The following is an 18,297-nucleotide window of genomic DNA, read 5'->3' on the forward strand; positions in this document are numbered from 1 at the left end:
AAGGAACAGCTTCCCATGAAAGACTGCTTTGCCTTGTACAGAAAATGGGACCTGTATGCCACAAGATACTTGTAGGCAGAGAATGGTTCTTATTGCTCTTTCTTTGCATAACACAGAGATGCTGCCTGGCACATATTAGGCAATTAATAAATATTTGGTGAATGATTAAATCATAAGTGCATAGTTAGAAAGTCTTCCCCACAGGCTTTCTTGCATCTGCATGTCCTTATAAATATGTGAAAATAAAGGAGTTCAAACTTCCTACATTTACGCATCTAAATGCTGGTATCTATAGACATGGGAATGACTAAAATTTGAGGAGAGTGACTTAAATTCTCCAAGAAAGAAAAACAGCCCTGCCCCCATTGTCTCCAGGTTCTGGAGAACAAACTACTTGTGTAAGCTGAGAAATGCATCAGGCTTATGATAGCGGGTTCTACGAATCTGCCTTGTGTCAGACACTTTTTGTACACAGTAAACATAAATGGCCTAGAAACTGAGGTACAACCGGCTTGCTCAAGGTCACACATATTTCAAGAGACAGGACAAGAATTCCAGCCAGATTTCCTTGATTCCAGGACTCATGCTCTTCCCACTGCACCACCATACTTTTAAAGATACGTTAAAATATACAATTATATATTGATAACTATATCCTATTAAAACTGCAGTCAGTTTGTAGCATTTAGTCATGATGACAAATGCCTTACTGGCACTAACATGACTGCTTTACAATTACAATTTGTTACTTGCACTGACATAACTGCTTTCAGTTCTTTCCTAATTCTTTCAGATAATCAATGTTATTGATTTATAACACTTTAAAAATGTGGGATGATAATAATCTGTTACTGAAGAGTTCAGCGACGTCTTCAAATTAAACAGCAATTTGTCAAAATCCTAATTGCCCACCAGATTTACAAGTGACCTACAAAACTTGCAAATGCTTCCTAAGCGTACACAAATTAGCACGGCTGCTTTATGAGATAGTAAGGTACACTGTGCCTCAAGCACACGCAGGGGTAGCATACTGTAGATCCGATTCAACAGCATTCCTAAATGTTTAGCTATGATCTGCATTTATATTTCCTGTGTTAACACCTATAAATGAACTGTGCAGAGATGTAGGCAAATAAACATGATAACCATCAAAGATTTTTACTTTAGCAGCACAGTGATGAAGAATGCTAAAGATACACCACTCCAGAACTAAAAGCTCATGTGACTGGCAGGTGGGAATAGTTAAGTTCTTGTTGAGACACTGCATTTGTAAAGTTCCTTCGCCCTATACTACAGTCAGCACTTTGCAGAAAGTTCTACATTGACATTGTCTGATGTGGGAACTGTTTCTAAAGTAAGTGAAAATGCCCTGTATACTGCACATCAGTATGAATTTCAGACTAAATAAATAGAAGACTTTAATATATAAACTACAGAAAACTGCTTTCTGCTCCAAACTGTTCTTCCCATAGACTTCACGACCTCCACCCCTATTCCTTGGTCTCCAGAAGCTAGGAGAAGGGTGGACTTTCCTGTCTCCCAACCTTGGCTAGGATCTTGGGGGAAGCGTGGGGAGGAGAGTGGGAACAAAGAGCCAGATATGACTCTCCACACTTCTATTCACTTTCCCACTCTGGGGTTAAGGTTGTACTGCTTGCTATCAGCATCACAGGAATAAAACAGAGGAGTAACTGCTGGCAGCAGCAGTGAACTTTGATTCTCAACTCCCACATACCCCATGGGCATCTCAGCGGGATGATAATCACAGTAGTGCTACTGTCCTCTTCAGAATGGAGCGCAAGCCTCTGATGGTATCAAAACTCTTCTGTGGTTCCTTTGAGTCTTGAAAGGATGTAAAACAGCATGCAAAAGACGCTTTTATTTGGATGTATACTCTGGTGAATTCCTGGTCTGTGTGAACTTTTGCCATATTTCAAAATGCCTTTAACAATGCCTTCTGCCTTTTTGGTCTCCAGGGATACTCTGAACACCTTATACTGTAACTCCAATTACACAATGGATTTCTTTTCTGAATGTACACCAAAAATATTTTAACAAATACAGATGTGTAAACATCTAGAAACTACTAAACATAATTTTGCTCAAGCGGACTGACTCCGAAAATTAATTTTCTTTGTATTGTGTGAAAACTAGGACATGGATTTACACTACAACTGTGATTTTTTTTCTTTTATGATTCTTGAATTTGATCAGCTTCAGAGGAATGCAGACTATTTTAAAAACAATACTTTTAGGGGCGCCTGGATGGCTCAGTAGGTTAAGCCTCTGCCTTCGGCTCAGGTCATGATCTCAGGGTCCTGGGATCGAGTCCTGCATGGGGCTTTCTGCTCGGCAAGGAGACTGCTTCCTCCTCTCTCTCTCTCTCTCTCTCTCTGCCTGCCTCTCTGCCTGCTTGTGATCTCTGTCAAATAAATAAATAAAATCTTTAAAATAAATAAATAAAAATAATACTTTTAGAGTTGTTGGGTTTTGTTAAACTTTGGTAAATAAATCTAATTTTTATTAAAATTCGTAAAATCTCTTAAATTATCTACAGAACCAGACCTTTAATATATCTACTTTCTCCACCAAATGAATGATTTAAGAAAATCTTGTTATTTTATAAAAACAATTCATAAAACTGTTGTAATGTGTGCTTTTAGCAATTCACTAGACAAAACATTTTTAGTACATCTTGACCGTAAGTACGAAAAAAAAAAAAAAGAATTGTCTAACAGTTTCTCTTGTTTATTCCAGTCACATATCACAGAACTCATAGCATTTAGTAATATGTCAGATTATGGCAATTAGGTTATATGGATAGTTTCATAATATATGAACTACTGTGTACTTTATACTGCTAACAAATATATTCGTTGCACAAGGTATAAGCCAGCATAGCCATTGCAAATTCAAAAACTGAAAAAAAAATCTCACTAAATTAGTTCAATAAAGAAATCACTGAGCACAAAAAATGGAAACTAAATTACTCTATTTTAAAAATCTATTTTGTCTCTGCACATTTCAAATTAATCATATATTTAGTAATATTTTTTAGTAATAGGAAACTAATATGAGATCATATTAGTTTCCTATTACTAAAAAATGTATAAAGTTAACTGATACCATAATGGCAGATGAACTAAAATAACTGACAGGAATCAAGTATTTCTAAATTAATTGTTAAACATAGGATCTTTTACACATATGTACACACAAGAACAAGCAACGTATTTGTATGTGTGAGTGTATATATATGATCACACAAATATTCACTGTAAAAGCTGATGGCATCACTGAACAACTGAATATGAGAGACTTCTAATAATATTCCTTTTTAAATATCTCATGCTATTTAACAGACAGCATTCCAAAAAAATATATATCATCTAATTCATTTTCTACTGCAAATGTGTTCACATGAATCCATTAGAGAAGTATAATAAAAATATGCCTATTACAATGCACCCTGGCATAAAAGATACACTGATAAATTTGTATCATTGAGGCAAATTTCAAGCTCATCATTAACTGATAATATATGCACATCAAGGTAAAATAATAATACTGCAGCTAATTATAAATTATAATTTAGTTTTACATGGTCAGTCTTCACTCTCTAAATGATTTAAATAAGATTATTTTGACATATATTAGTAACAGTATTAGCTAGCTGTCTAGATACACTTGATTTATCAACCACAGTTTTTTGTCAAATTATCTCTTCACATTAAAAAAATGCATTTTTTAATAAAGTGCTATATCACAATATAAAAAACAAATTCTTCTTCTTCCTCTTTAATACAACAGTAATGAAGCATATACAACATTGTTGCCTAGCTAGGATAAACTGTTTTTTAAATCCCCATTACATGTTTCTGTGTGTGTATATGTGTGTGTGTTAACTGAATATATGTATTGGGTTCCATCTGCCTTTCTAAGAGTATCAAATGTAGGCATTCATTTTCCATTCAACGGGAAAGATCAAAATGCTTTAGAGATAAGGCAGAAAGTAATGAGAATAATTTTTTGTTGTTTAAATTATGTGGCCCTTTAAATCATATTGCACAAACATAAGTAGAAATAGAAAATTTCTGACTACACAAACTGTAGCATATAAATATTTCCACTGGGCAAATTGTCAAGACAAACTGGATAGTATCAGTGAAAATAGGTCTGTACTTTCTTGGCTACACAACTAGAAGGAGGAAATCTTAATACAAGAGACCTCTTCAGATAAAACCCAGTTTCTCAGCCAAAGGTCACCTTCTCTCCCTTCCCCAAAGTCCGTAGTCAGCTAATTTCTTGATGTTAAAAGCTCTTCTTCTGAAACAAAAACACTATTGGCTCTTCTGCATCCTTTACTCTTATCCAAGGTCAAATTATTCAAAATTCAACTCTTTATTTTTTATTTTTTAAAAGATTTTATTTGTCAGAGAGAGACAGAGAGAGCACAAGCAGGGGAGTGTCAGGCAGAGGCAGAAGCAGGCTCCTTGCTGAGCAAGGAGTCAAATGAGGGACTTGATCCCAAGGACCCAGGGATCATGACCTGAGCTGAAGGCAGACGCTTAACTGTCTGAGCCACCAGTGTCCCAAAATTCAACTTTTTTTTAATGCACAGAAAATGAATGTATATCTAAAATTTTACTCCAAGTTTAATAGGAAAAAACAATCTCCATCCAGCTATTTTATGTAGATAATCAGAAAGATGGCACTAGTTATTATATAATCTAGAATAAACAGAGTGTTTCCAAGAATGGAGTCTAAGAAACCTTCCAAACTCCTACTTACACCTTTACTAATACACTGGAAATAATTCCACTGTTAAAAGTAATCTAATCATTTTCAGTAACACCAAATAATACTATTGCGACCAGTTAAAATTTCAAAAGCACTTTGGTGGTAAATGGCAGCGACCTAAAATTCCATTATCACAGCCCAAATTTTACTAATTTACATATATTTACTTTGTCAACTCCCTCAACAACATAGCTACAATGCACAATACAGAAAATGACAAGTTCACACAACAGGAAAAAAAAAATCCTTTTTTTTTTCCTTCATGAAAAAATATATGAACATGAAAAGCATATTAAACTAAGAAATGGTAAACTAAGTAAACCATATTAAATGAAGAAATTCCAAACTCTCCATGTAATATACTAATCCACAAGTTCAAAGATAGTAATATTTCCTCATCAAAAATGTTCTTTAGCAGAGATTTATCATCTTTTGAAATGTAATACAAAATTGATCCCTTAATAATAACACAACTATCTTCATAGTTTATGGGGAGAGTAATTTATAACACATTTGGAAACTTCAGGTGATGTATTCTTTTATCTTAAGATCTAGTAATTGATATAGATTGGATGTATACTCTAGACAGATATATTATACTCTGGTTAGATACATACTCTAATAAGTGCCACACCAAGGTAAAACAGTAAGTTTGGAAATTTAAAATGTCCAAATATTTCTTCCATGGCTCATATTGGTGTTATATTATAGTCTTACCTCAATGATTTTGTCATGAATCTCCAGGCCATCTGCTCTGTCGGCAGGTCCATTTTCCAAAATTTTTGAAACATAAATTCCTTCTGCTGATGTTTCTTCCTTATTATTCTATCAAAAATAAAACATTAGCAAAAACAAAAAAATAAAACATTAACAAAAACAAAACCATTAGCAGTAAGAAAATGTAGACAAAATTTTAGTTGGATAAAGGACAATTTAATAAATGTAACATTGCCAATCCTCCCTAAACATGCAACTCTCTCTCTCTTAGCTGGGGATTTGGCACTGAATTTTAACTTACTTAATTTTAACTTACTTAAAATTAACTTACATTAATAGCAAATGGTCATTAATCAAAATGGCAGCTTTAATGAATGAGTCCAGCATCTCTGACAAGATTATCCATTCGCTTCACGTTTTTGAGTATACATTAAAAAATTATGAGAAAAGGGTATGTACAAGGTGATATTGACTGTCTTCAAAGTATTATTAAGCAGCTTACTTCTCAAGAGATGTAGCAATTAAAAAGGGTCACAAGGAAACAAAAAGCATATCCAGCCTCACTATATATTGTGGCCATAGTTTTGAAAATATAATTTAGCCTCAGGATGTGTCAGATCTGGAAATAAAGCTCTGACTATATTTACAGGGAGACTAGGAGCTTACTCAAGTGTAAAGTCCCAAAAGATCAACACTAACTGCAAGAGAACCCTTTCAAAGCTAATTGTTACACATTTCCAGGTGCAATGAGCCTAATGATTAGTTAAACCTCAACCATATAACCGATATAATATAAATAGGACACTTTGGCCAGTCACAGGAAAACAATTATGTTGCAAAACCTATCTAGGTAAAATGCCCAACATACCATAATAATTTTAAATGTCATTTTACTTCATGGCAGTTTAAATAAAATTATTTCCCCTTAATTAGCCTTCCTTAACATGAATTTGAAGAGTCTCTTAAAAATGTCCAGTGTCATCTAAAGGTCAAACACCTAAGTGGTATTTTATAAAAACATTCCTTAAGGGAAAAAAACAAAACAAAAAAGATTATGATGAAAAGACTTCTATCTTTTCATTATAAATGGGGACTGTTCTAGAAACAGAAGCACAGTAGTCATTAGTTGCTAGGTTTTCAAACTACTAAACAGTAGAGGGAAATATGTCATTGCCATCCTGACCTAAACATAGCATATGGCCAACAACTCTAACCCAGTGTCCTTGGGCCAATTCTGCAAAGCAGGATGCGAGAATTTCATGGCAGTTTATTAAGAAAATTAAAGAACATGATTTTTTTTTTTTTAAACTTTACCACCTTTTTCTAGTTACGGTGAAAATTAAGTTGATGTAGTATTTGAAGGATATCAAAGAACTTTGTGACTACAGTGTCTGGTTTAAGTTTATAACTCATGTATTTTGAAAACAACTGGTAGCAATGAAGACAATATTATTCATTCAATTAAATAAAAGATTGGATTGGAGAGCCAATAGTATTTCAAATCAACTGTCTTCCTTTAACATGGCATTTCTTATACAACTGTGAAAACAATGATCCCTTATTTCAACTTATTTTAACTGTTCATGCCATCAATCAACATGCATTATAAACTGCCTGGTCTGTGTTAGCCTCTGAAAACTGACAAGTTGACTTAGTAAATAGAAGGTATAATCAGGCAAATCCAGTTACCTAATATTATCAAGTAGAAATTGCCTATACACATTATTGTGAAATAGGTTTAAGAAGTTTACCAATGGGGCTATCCAATGTAAATAAAATATGAAACATATTCTCTTTTTTCCCTAAAGTAGCACAGGGTAGTCTAGTTCATTAGTTGCTGGATTTTTTTGTTTCATTTTGTCAGAAAAATGTAGTTATATACTGGAACATTTGCATTAAGGGATCTGATATTTTATCATAACCATGATTTTAAAGATTAAATCACTTGCTATCCTCATTCAAAATCTACAAATGAACGTGGTTTTCTATTATTTTATAAGCAAAGAATGAATTAGGCATGAATAAGGTAGATTACCTGATTTGGTCGGCCTCCTATAATATTGAATCCCAATGTGTCATTTTCTCTTTCTAACACAATGGTGAATGGCTTATGTTCTCCATCCTAGAAGAAAAGGGATAAAATAACTAGGTAAGAAAGAAAAGGACAGGGAAAAGAAAAGGAAAAAAAGAAAAGAAAAAAGAAAAGCTACCACAAAGCTTTTTAAAAAATAAACTGTCAATAAATTAACATTTGAAAAGAAGAAAACCTTAAAATTAAGGATGGTTGAATTTGGGAGATTCAACCATTAATTTCTTCCTAAATTTACTTTGAAAAAATAGTTTTTAAAAAAGTGCTTGTGAGAAAAATTATTTTCAAAAACGTCTAAAGGTTTTATGTTTTCACACATCTCTCTATCTTTTATCCTAATACAGCATCTAATTCTGGCTTCACTGTAATTTAAAACAAATTTCTGGTAACCCTACAGGTACCTTTACTTTTTGTTTTTAACAACAGAGAAAAATAAAAAATTCCAGAATTATTTTATGTAAAAATTTCACTTCAGAAAGTCTTGAGGGATTGAAGTAACTGTGAGTTATTGATAAAATTCTTTCAACAGTAATATTTGGATTGTTATTGTAATGCAGAATCTAAATGACAGTAATCCTAATTTTCAATAGTATTCTTATTTTGGTTTTGTATTATTCCCACAGAATTTTACAAAGAAAGGATTTGTGTTAAGTAAAACAGTGTGTATTTCTTCTCCTGGCAGCCAGATAATAGCAAAACAAATAGGAATTATATCTATAACCTGTTTACTAATGAAGACCAATTTAAATACAAAATGTGCCAGACTAGGTAAGGCTTATTCATTCAAGGTTTATTCTAGGTAAGGCTATGGGTATTATTAACTGTCCTAGGAAACTTCATTTGGCAATTCATGGTAAAATTCCATAAGCACCATGGCCACCTCTTCCCAGAAGCTTTTCCCAAGCAGTGTATGCAGCAGCCCCTACTGGTAGTGGGAAAACATTTCTGAGGAGCACGGAGAAGCCTTCTGACAATCTCCAAAACATGGGCAGTTTGTTCCTCACTTCTCAGAATCATAGCTTGACTTGTTGCATGGACTTCCCTCATATAATTCCAGTTGCTGCTCCTTTCCATCAATCATGGCTTCCCTACAACCTTGAAACGTGACCTGGTAACGCAGAGCGCATTTCTGCGCTTTTCTCTGGGTCCTCCCATTTTGTAAATATACCTGGCTACAGAGAGAATCAGGGATAGCCTCCAGCCTTTTAATAAGCATTGTGCCTCCCATTAACAAAGTAGAAACATTTTAGCCCCTCACAGTTAAGTTGTCATTTTTTTAGGTTCAAGGAAGAAGCTTCCAAACTGGATGCCTGGGTTGGAGGCAGGGCAAAGCAGTCCCAAACGGGAATCATCGTGTGTTGCTCCTCCCCAGGACGCTGAAGAATGAAAACAGCTCCTTGAATGGAGTGCAAGTTCTGCTAAATCCCTGCTCACCATGGCAGCGACCAACAATGTCAAACACTGCGCAGAAGTCCTCCAGAAGAGAAGTAACAGCTTTATAAACAAGCCTCTTCACAGGGGGTGCTGCAAAGAGGCTTGTTTATTCAGTCTGAAAGCGGGCAGTCCACCAGCACAGTTCGGGGCCAGCAGCTTCGACAAAGAAGGGAAACAGCCGCTGCCCACGGGCTCACAGGGCTAGTCTGATCGCAGATGGGATGGATGGGGTTGCTCTCGGATTTGGTTCCCCAAACCACCCCTCCAACACAACACACACACACACGCACGCACACACACACTACACCAACGAAGAGATCCCGAGGCAGCTAAGGATTCTTTAGGGAAGGTCAGGGTAACGAAATCTCTGCAGGTCTAAGAAATCCCATCTGCTAATCTCCCCCTGGTTTTCCTGGTTTCTCACATCCCTGATAGTCTCTCTGCACGGAGTAGAAGGTGGCCAATATGGGTAGTTTGGCAGGAAAACTAAGTCATTCAGAGCTAAAGGTGTGATGCTGGGGCAGGGGCAGAGGGGAGGCAGGGTCGGGGAAGTCCTCACTTCCTGGCTTTCCTTTTCTGATTGGCTTTAGGCACAGGCCAAAGGCACACACACAAAAAATAATAATAATAATAAATACACACACACACACACACACACACACACACACACACACACATATGGTAGGGTAGGGCAGGAGAGTTAAAAATGGGGAGCAAGGTCGGGGTGGGAAAATGAGTTTTCCTCATTCTTCTTTCTCCACTGAAAAGTTGGAATTGAATTTAATTCGTTCCGATCCTAATGTAAGTGGAAATTTGCAACACTAATGCACCCGAAAAGTACCAACAGTGTATGTCGTTTTGGTCAAGGCGGGTGGACGCCTCCCACCCCACAGTAAGGAAGGGTGTCACCTCTGAAGGAATCCCGAAGTACTAGAAAGAAGCGGTTCTCTCTCCACCCCAGTCGTTCCCCAGGTGCCCGATCCCTCTGCGCTTACCCGGCCGTGGCCGCCGCCCAGGTCTCTGGCGAAGTTGCGGACGTGAGCCATGTACTGGGAGAACTTCTCCTGGTACCTGCGGGCCGTGAGCTGCGCCTCGTCCCTCAGCGCCCAGAGCTGCGCCCGCAGCGCCTTCTCGCGCCGACTCCAGGCGAGGACTAGCTGCCGCGGCCCCCGCCCGCTCCCGCCGCAGACGCCCGGCGGCCCCCCGCGCGCGCCCCCGCCCCGGCCGGGCCCCGGCGCCGTTCCGCAGCCCCCCCGCGCGGGGACGTCCACGCCGCGGCGGCCGCCCGGCTCCGAGACGCAATCCGGCCGGCGGCGGCGGGCAGGGCGGAAGGCGCAGCGCTCGACGTGCGCCGCCAGCTCGTGGAGCCGGACCGAGCGGCCGCAGCCGCGGGCGCGGTAGTCGCACTGGATGCGCAGCTTCTGGATGAGGCCGCGCAGAGGCAGCACCCGGCACAGCTTGCCCGGCGCCAGGGTCTGGCACTGCAGCGGGCACCGGCGCCGCCGCGCCACCCAGGGCAGCAGGCAGCTGGCGCAGAAGACGTGCCCGCACGGCGTGCACAGGGGCTCCTCCAGCACCTGGCCGCACAGCTTGCACTTGAAATCCGGGTCCACCGCTTCGGTGAAGCGCTCCAGGGCAAAGCCCATAGTCTGGAGGGGGAGAAGGGAGAGCGAATCCGAGTCCGCTTTCTCCAAGCCCCCTGCCTTCCCTGGGCTACCCCTGGGACGGCTTTCCTACGGCCGTGGCCGTGGCTGTCGGAGGGAAGGAGAAAGGGGGGGTGGTGGCGAGCCCAGAGTTTGTTTGGCTTGAAGTTTTCAGGCTCTCGCTGGGTCCCCTGACTCCGCCGTATTGACGCTAATAGACGCCACCTCAAGTGACCCCCCCCCCCCCCGCAACATACGCTCACCCCCACCCCCGCCTCATTCGTGGCTCTGCCATTCATATTCTTTCAGATTGTGTCCGCGGAGAGCCGAGACCAGCTTGCCATGGCCCAGGCTTCAGGCAGAGCTGATAATGGGCACAGCGCAGATGTTGAGAAACAACTTTTAATTCCACCAGAATGTAAACTCAAGGAGAGCAAGATTTTTGTCCGTCGGGTTTCCGCTGAATTCTCATCGCCCCGCATCCAGTGGATCTTCAATAAATGTGTTTGAAATATATGCACTTCCGTTCTCTCAAATCCGCTAACCACAAAATCACCAGCTAAGTGGCTGCGACCTTAGAAAATCACTGAGGCATCTACAGAGCCAGGCTTCCCAATTGCGATCAAGAGATCAGGTGAGTGTAGCCAGTCGGGATGATGACTGACAGCGAAGATGGGGAAAAGGCCAGGTGCTCGCCCTAGGACACCTTCCTCTTAGAACTTGAACCGCCTTTCAAGGTCTCCTACCAGGTGAGGACGCCAGGATTCTGTTACTGGGCAGTCTGACTCCAGGTTCAGTCACCACACCACCCATCTTCTAATTCCACAGGTATTTTGTCACTGGGAATGGGAATGTGATCATTTGGCCACCTGGAAAGGAGAATTAAAGGAAAAGATCATGAACGAAAGGAGCAAAATAACAGTATCTTATTTACCGTGAATATACAGTTTAGATCAAAACTACCCCTTCTTCCATTTGACTCTTTAAGGTATGTAGCATGCCAGACCCTCCAGAAAACATGCAGCAAGGGGTTCCTCCAAGCCCTCCTTCCTCAGCTTCCTTCACCATCTTCAGAAACTTAGGGATGCAAAGAAGCCCTATCACCTGGATGCCCATCACTTACTACCATTATCCTGAAGCTACTTCCATATGGTTAAGCTGGGCTTCCTAAATTAATCATTAATGATTCATTGCTGCCAGCTGAGCATTGTTTCCAGAAAGCTATGTACTTCTGTACAGCACCAAAGGTATCAGTTAAAAAGCATGAAAAAGGCTCCAGATTTTGTCCTTTATATCCCTGGTGCTAATTGAAGAATTAGCAAAGGCTAATAATAGAGGCTACTAAGAACCTTCTGAGTCTTCTTTCTAGTTGAAAGATGAGATTTTATTAGAGCAGTTCAATAATGAGTGAGGATCCTGGAGTGGCTTGCCAGATATTTGATATGCTTTTAAATTTGCTTAAAAATAAGATGCCAGGGGGCACCTGGGTGGCTCAGTGGGTTGAGCCTCTGCCTTCAGCTCAGGTCATGATCTCAGGGTCCTGGAATCGAGTCCCTCGTGGGGCTCTCTGCTCAGTGGGGAGCCTGCTTCTCCCTCTCTCTCTACCTGCTGCTCTGCCTATTTGTGATCTCTCTCTCTGCCAAATAAATAAATAAAATATTTTTAAAAATATAAGATGCCATGTTTCATATTTTATACATGCTGATATGTAATAAAGTAACATTTACCATAATGCTCCAAATTTCCTCCTACCCTTTGGCCTATCTTTTGTCAGGTAAATTCCTGAATAATTAAGAAATCATTTAACGTTAACAGTGTGAACATATTCTTGTGAATGACATAGACCAGGTGAAGCAGAATGTTATAGAATTTGTTCATATAATCCTGGACAGCATCGATCTACCTTTTTTTAGTTATTGAAAAAGCTATAACTTATAGCTAGGACTTGACATTTATTGTTTCACAATAAACCTAATGGCAATGAGAACATTTTAAAAAACGAGTAAAGAGATGGAATCTAAAAAATATCCTCTTGAGGTATGAGGAAAAGGAGGCTTGCCATTCCTTGAAAAGGAAAAAAAAATAAAAATAGTTATACAATGTTCTTGGTCCATCCATGCAACTCTCGTTGCAAAAGTAAGGAACATGAGCAGATAATGGTATGAGTAATTCCAGAATGCATAACCTTTTGATTGTTACAGGGAAAAGGGATGTCAAAAACCTTGTCCACAGAGAATAACACATTTAAAAAATGAGAACATGTGAAATGAGGCCAAGTAATGAAGTAGGCCAAAAGGGAACTTAGGAAAATCTTTTACGTGAGAAAATGCAACCTTCAGCACTTCCAAAATAGTGAGGTACCAGGAGAAAAATATTACAGAAATCCAACACTGAGGGAATGGACATGCCCAGGTGAACCTCATAGACTCTTCCCATCTGAAAATGTTGTGTGTGATAAATCAGGGACAGCTCTTGAGCCAAACCCTATGATTTCAACCTAGATTATAAAAGGTTATTCTATATATTAAGAAAATTGTGATATCTTGGAAAAGTTTGGGTGAGCAAGGAACATGGAGCCTAATTAGATTGAGTTCATTAGCTGAGGGGAGGAAAAAAAAGCACGTGAAGCTTAAAATATGCCCAAATATTTCAGCAAAGCAGATCCTTATGTTTTCACTGATGTTAATTTTCTTTTAATCTCTGGCTAGTGAAAGTTGCATGTTGACTAGCAACACAAGGAAAAGCTGAAAGGCAGGCCACTGTCTTCCTTCTTGTTGGGCAAGTCCGACTTCTAGCTGTCCTGCAGGTTGGGGCCAAAACCAGCCCTGTCACCTTTGATTCAGACTGGACCTGAGTATATAATTTGCCAACCCACAGACAAGGGAAAGACAATACATAACCTTTACTCATCTCCAGGCCAATGACCATTCCATTAGCATTACAAAATACTTTTAAGTAGTATTTGGTTGGGTAATTTCAGTGCAAAAACTAGTTTTTGCTTCAAAACTCTGTCATATGTTCATGAAAACAGATTAAAAAAAAAAAACTAACTTGCTGTATTCCTTGGGCCAATTCCTAGCAATAATGAAACTAGAATATGCCTGCGGGTGTTTCCAGTGAGAGGAGGCAGCGTTCCAACTAGCTCTGAGTCATCCCTACTTCCAAGATGAACAGGGAATCTGAGAGCTACTGATTGTTAAATCAAATGCTAACAGATCTGATATTGAAATGCTATATTCCAAAACTCAGAAATGATGATTGGAGAAGTGAAAAAGGAGAAAGAGATCATTTTTCCCCCACCCCATGCAAAGATAATACTCACAGCAATTCAAATGTAATTTTTTTCATGTTGTCTAATGCATTTGATTAGGAATCATAAAATCAGGAAGAAATTTAGGGAAACTTTGAAGAAATTCAAAGAAATTCTTGAATAAATAATTTTTATTCCGTACATGTTCATATAGAATAAGTTGGTGCTTTTAACATGACGATAATTTTTAAATCTTCTCTTATAAGAACTTGAAATCTCATCATTTATATATTCTTTTCCATGAATCCCTGGTCATTTATCATGAATTAGTATTATAATCTATAATCATATACATTTTTCAAGGTGACCTAAATTTAAGCTATAGTGAAATAAGATTCCTTTGGTAGAAGAGACAAAAAAAAAATCTAGCTAGTTCACATCAAAATAGTGACTGTGGAATACATTTCTGTGTGTGATTGAAGTTAACATTCATTTTTGTTCTTATCATGATATATTTTTGTGTTGTAATCCAAGATCAGAACTGAAACTAGTGGCAAAAATAAATGTGTTCATAAAGCATCAGATAATAACAGAGTCAACTTGAGACTATTTAAAAATTCTGAACGTGGTAAAAACAGTAAGAGATGCTGAATTAACCCTTGAACAACACAGGAGTTAGAGATTCCAACCCCCGTACAGCGAAAATTCACATATAACTTTTGACTTTCAAAAACTTAACTACTAACAGCCCACTGTTGGCAGGAAGCCTTACTGATCACATAAATAGTCGATTAACACAGATTTCATATGTGATATTCTTATAATATGTAAGAAAGAGAAAGGAAAATGTTATTAAGAAAATTATAAGGAAGAGAAAATACATTTATAGTCCTGTAAAAAAATCCACATATAAGTGGATCCATGCAGTTCAAACCTGTGTTATTCAAGGGTCAATTGTATTTGAAAGCTTATTAAAACAAGACAACTATTTTTACAAGATAAAATGATAAAATGCCAGGGAAAGACACTTTTGGCTATGAATTTTACTCTTTGGAAAATATACATTTAAACCCAGGGAACATAGAGCAATGTCAATCCTTAATCATCCCTGTCTGTTGACATGTAATCCATTAGGAGTTATTTGCTATTATTTTGCTTTTCAGTGATTTTTGGCAAAATGAAGAGTTGGAAGGGGCAGCATGACCATACCAAATGCTATTTTTTTTTAAGATTTTTATTTATCTATTTGACATAGATCACAAGTAGCAGAGAGGCAGGCAGAGAGAGAGACTCGGAGGAAGCAGGCTCCCCGCGGAGCAGAGTCCTATGTGGGGCTCGATCCCAGGACCCTGGGATCATGACTGAGCAGAAGGCAGAGGCTTTAATCCACTGAGCCACCCAGGTACCCCCCAAATGCTATTTTTAAGAGGAATGAAATGATGTGAACAAAACTATGGTGTACACCAATATACAGTAAGTGATTTACAGTAATTATACAGTCTCTGTGGGGGTGAATTATCAGACAAAGCACAAGGAAGACCCTGAAGAAAACCAAGTTAAAGTGAGATATTAAATTAAAAATTGTGGCAACCTGGGGTGCCTGGGTGGCTCAGTGGGTTGGTGCCTCTGCCTTCGGCTTGGGTCATGATTCCGGGGTCCTGGGATCGAGCCCTGCATCGGGCTCTCTGCTCAGCAGGAGCCTGCTTCCCACCCCCACCCCACCCCCCGCCTGCCTCTCTGCCTCCTTGTGATCTCTGTCTGCTGAATAAATAAATAAAATCTTTGGGGAAAAAAAAAATTGTGGCAACCTTCAAATCAACTACAGACTGATCTCCTAAAGTCCCTGAGGCATTGCTTAAGGTAACATTACTATCCTACTTAAGAGAGGCCTGTTATGAGAGACGCTTTGTACAGGAAGGCATATTAAATCCTGCATTTAATTAAGCTTGATTTTGTGCTCTTTGTGGATCACAGTCACTGACAGAGGGAAGGTATCAAGAATGGCTATAATAGCTAATATGTAATAGCTCTTTACCATGTGACAGCAGTATACTTCTTACATGTAAAATCTCATTCAATTCTCCAATGATCATTTTGGGTAGATACTATTATTATCCCCACAATTTGTCCAAGTTTACACAAATAGAAAGTGGCCGAACCTGGGATTAAACCAAAACATGCCTCATTAAAGACTCGTAAACACTACTCTGCAAAGACTTTCCAACCCCCCTACCCCACATCTACTATGGAATTGTTTTAGGATAAAATGTACTATTAAACCTGATATGTGAATGGAAGCTATAATTGTGCCTATTTGAATTCTGTTGTTTAAGGGCTACTAATTTTTTTTGTTTGTTTGTTTTCCTTTCTCTAGAGAGGAAAATTCTAGGGGGGCCCCTGGGTGGCTCATTGGGTTAAGCCTCTGCCTTCGGCTCAGGTCATGATCTCAGGGTCCTGGGATCGAGCCCCGCATCGGGCTCTCTGCTCAGAAGCCTGCTTCTTCCTCTCTCTCTGCCTGCCTCTCTGCCTACTTGTGATCTCTCTCTGTCAAATAAAAAAAATTTTAAAAAAGAGGAAAATTCTAGAATCATATTAGAGTAATTGATAAGAATGAGAATAATTGACATTAATTATTCTTTGTAATGCCAACGGGGTTGTATTTTTAGATCATTTTGTCCTACATAACTGATCTCAAATAGCTGAGAGGTTTCTTTTCTTTTTTTTCCAAATAGCTGAGAGTTTTCTGTATAATAGACCAATTGCCTTAATTCCTTGAGTCCTGGCTTAGTAAATTAATTACTATATATTTTGTTTGGGACCTTATTTTGTGCTTAGTTCTTCAATAAAGATTTTGCATAATTTTAATATCTTCCAGATATTTCCCAAAATTTCCAGATTTCAACAAAGTTGTGAATATGGTAAGTTCATTAGATCAATTTGTTGCTTAGTGAAATCTCCCAAATTATTAGTCAAAATATCTATGTATGTTCTAAAATGTCTTAATAACCATCCATAATTATATTACAATATGATCATATACTATAGTATGATATGTGAAGCAAGGTTAAATTCTAAGGTCCCAAATTCAGAGTATCCTATTCTTTATTAGGGTAAAGCAAATCCCAGCATTGTCACCAACTAGTTACATAGTCTTGACAAGTTTAGTTAACCTTTCCCTCACTTAGTTTCTTATCATCTGTAAAATGAGAATAATGAGGACTCCTCCCTCATTGGATGGTTGTGAGATTGTGTAATAAATGTGATATAGAAACTTGAAGCACCATTAGTATTGTTTGCCCTCGTTTTTACACTCCAGAAAGATTTTATCAAATTATACATAGATAGTTGGGTGTGAGTATACATGTCCCACCACACCCAAACTGAATGTCTTCCCTCAAAAAAAAAATTTTTTTTAATCTGCATTTCTTTGTTTACTAGTGGAGTTGAATGTTTTTAATGTTTATTGTCTGCAGGTGTTCCTTCATGGTATTAACTCTTCACATTTTTATAATACTTGAGGCTTTTTTGTTTTTTGTCTTTTATAATTGACATAGGAGACTTATCTATTAAGGATACTAATTTTTATCAGACTGTATAACATTGTTAAGTTCTGTTTATGATCATCTATCTTTGAAAGTTGAGGAAAGAAGAGCATATGTTACTCTTCACATGAGGATTTTAAAACGTAGGTTATCAATTGTCACTCTTATTTTGAGAAGAGAAAAAATAAGTCTTTGTTTCGTACATATCCTACCACATCCATTAAATAAATCTGTATCTCTTGTTATATGCCTAGAGAGAAGAGTGTATCATTGAGTGCAACTTTGAACATGAGCTAAGGAAACCTTTTTTCCTTCTGGAGTTTTCCATCTGTTTTTATTGAAACCCCCATGAACAATCTTCCATTTATGTTGCGAATCTTATTCACCAGTTTTGTGATATCATTTACCTTTATTTGATACATGCTGTGCTAAAATATATTTTTTACGAAGAGCAATTTTTTACGCAACTTTGCATTCTCAATATGCCGTATTCAGCAAATGTTTATTTAATGTTAAACAAATATGATAGTTTAAATTATGAGCAGTTTTGGTTCATAGTTAAGGTCATGATTAAAGTATTCATTTGCAGAGTCATTCTTCAAGTTTCTGATTGTAATAGAGAGGTTGATTAGTTCCACCATGTGCCTGTCCATCTCCTAGCTCCATGTTGCTTCCTCCCATCAGATGCGTAATCACCATCCAAGTTATAAGCCTGTTGGATTGTTTTCCCTCAATCCTTTCTGACTCGGTTCCTTTATTTTTAAAAAAATTTGGATCACAGATGCTTATCTTTTTAACCCATTTTCAGCTGTTTTCACAATG

The 18,297-nt window shown here is 38.2% G+C and overlaps 1 protein-coding gene across 1 annotated transcript in view; it reads right to left on the reverse strand.

Annotated features, from left to right (window-relative positions):
• The window catches only part of PDZRN4 (PDZ domain containing ring finger 4), a 364,107-nt gene extending 353,331 nt beyond the window's left edge, over nt 1-10,776 (reverse strand). The window contains exons 1-3 of the mRNA XM_047742655.1: nt 10,036-10,776; nt 7,553-7,639; nt 5,518-5,625 (exon numbers count right to left, since the gene is read on the reverse strand). Coding sequence (XP_047598611.1) covers nt 5,518-5,625; nt 7,553-7,639; nt 10,036-10,686 — 846 coding nt within the window. The 5' untranslated portion in view covers nt 10,687-10,776. The remainder of the gene's footprint in view (nt 1-5,517; nt 5,626-7,552; nt 7,640-10,035) is intronic.
• Nucleotides 10,777-18,297: the final 7,521 nt, after the last annotated feature.

This window comes from Lutra lutra, chromosome 8 (genome assembly GCF_902655055.1).
Source record: "Lutra lutra chromosome 8, mLutLut1.2, whole genome shotgun sequence".
Lineage (NCBI taxonomy): Eukaryota > Metazoa > Chordata > Mammalia > Carnivora > Mustelidae > Lutra > Lutra lutra.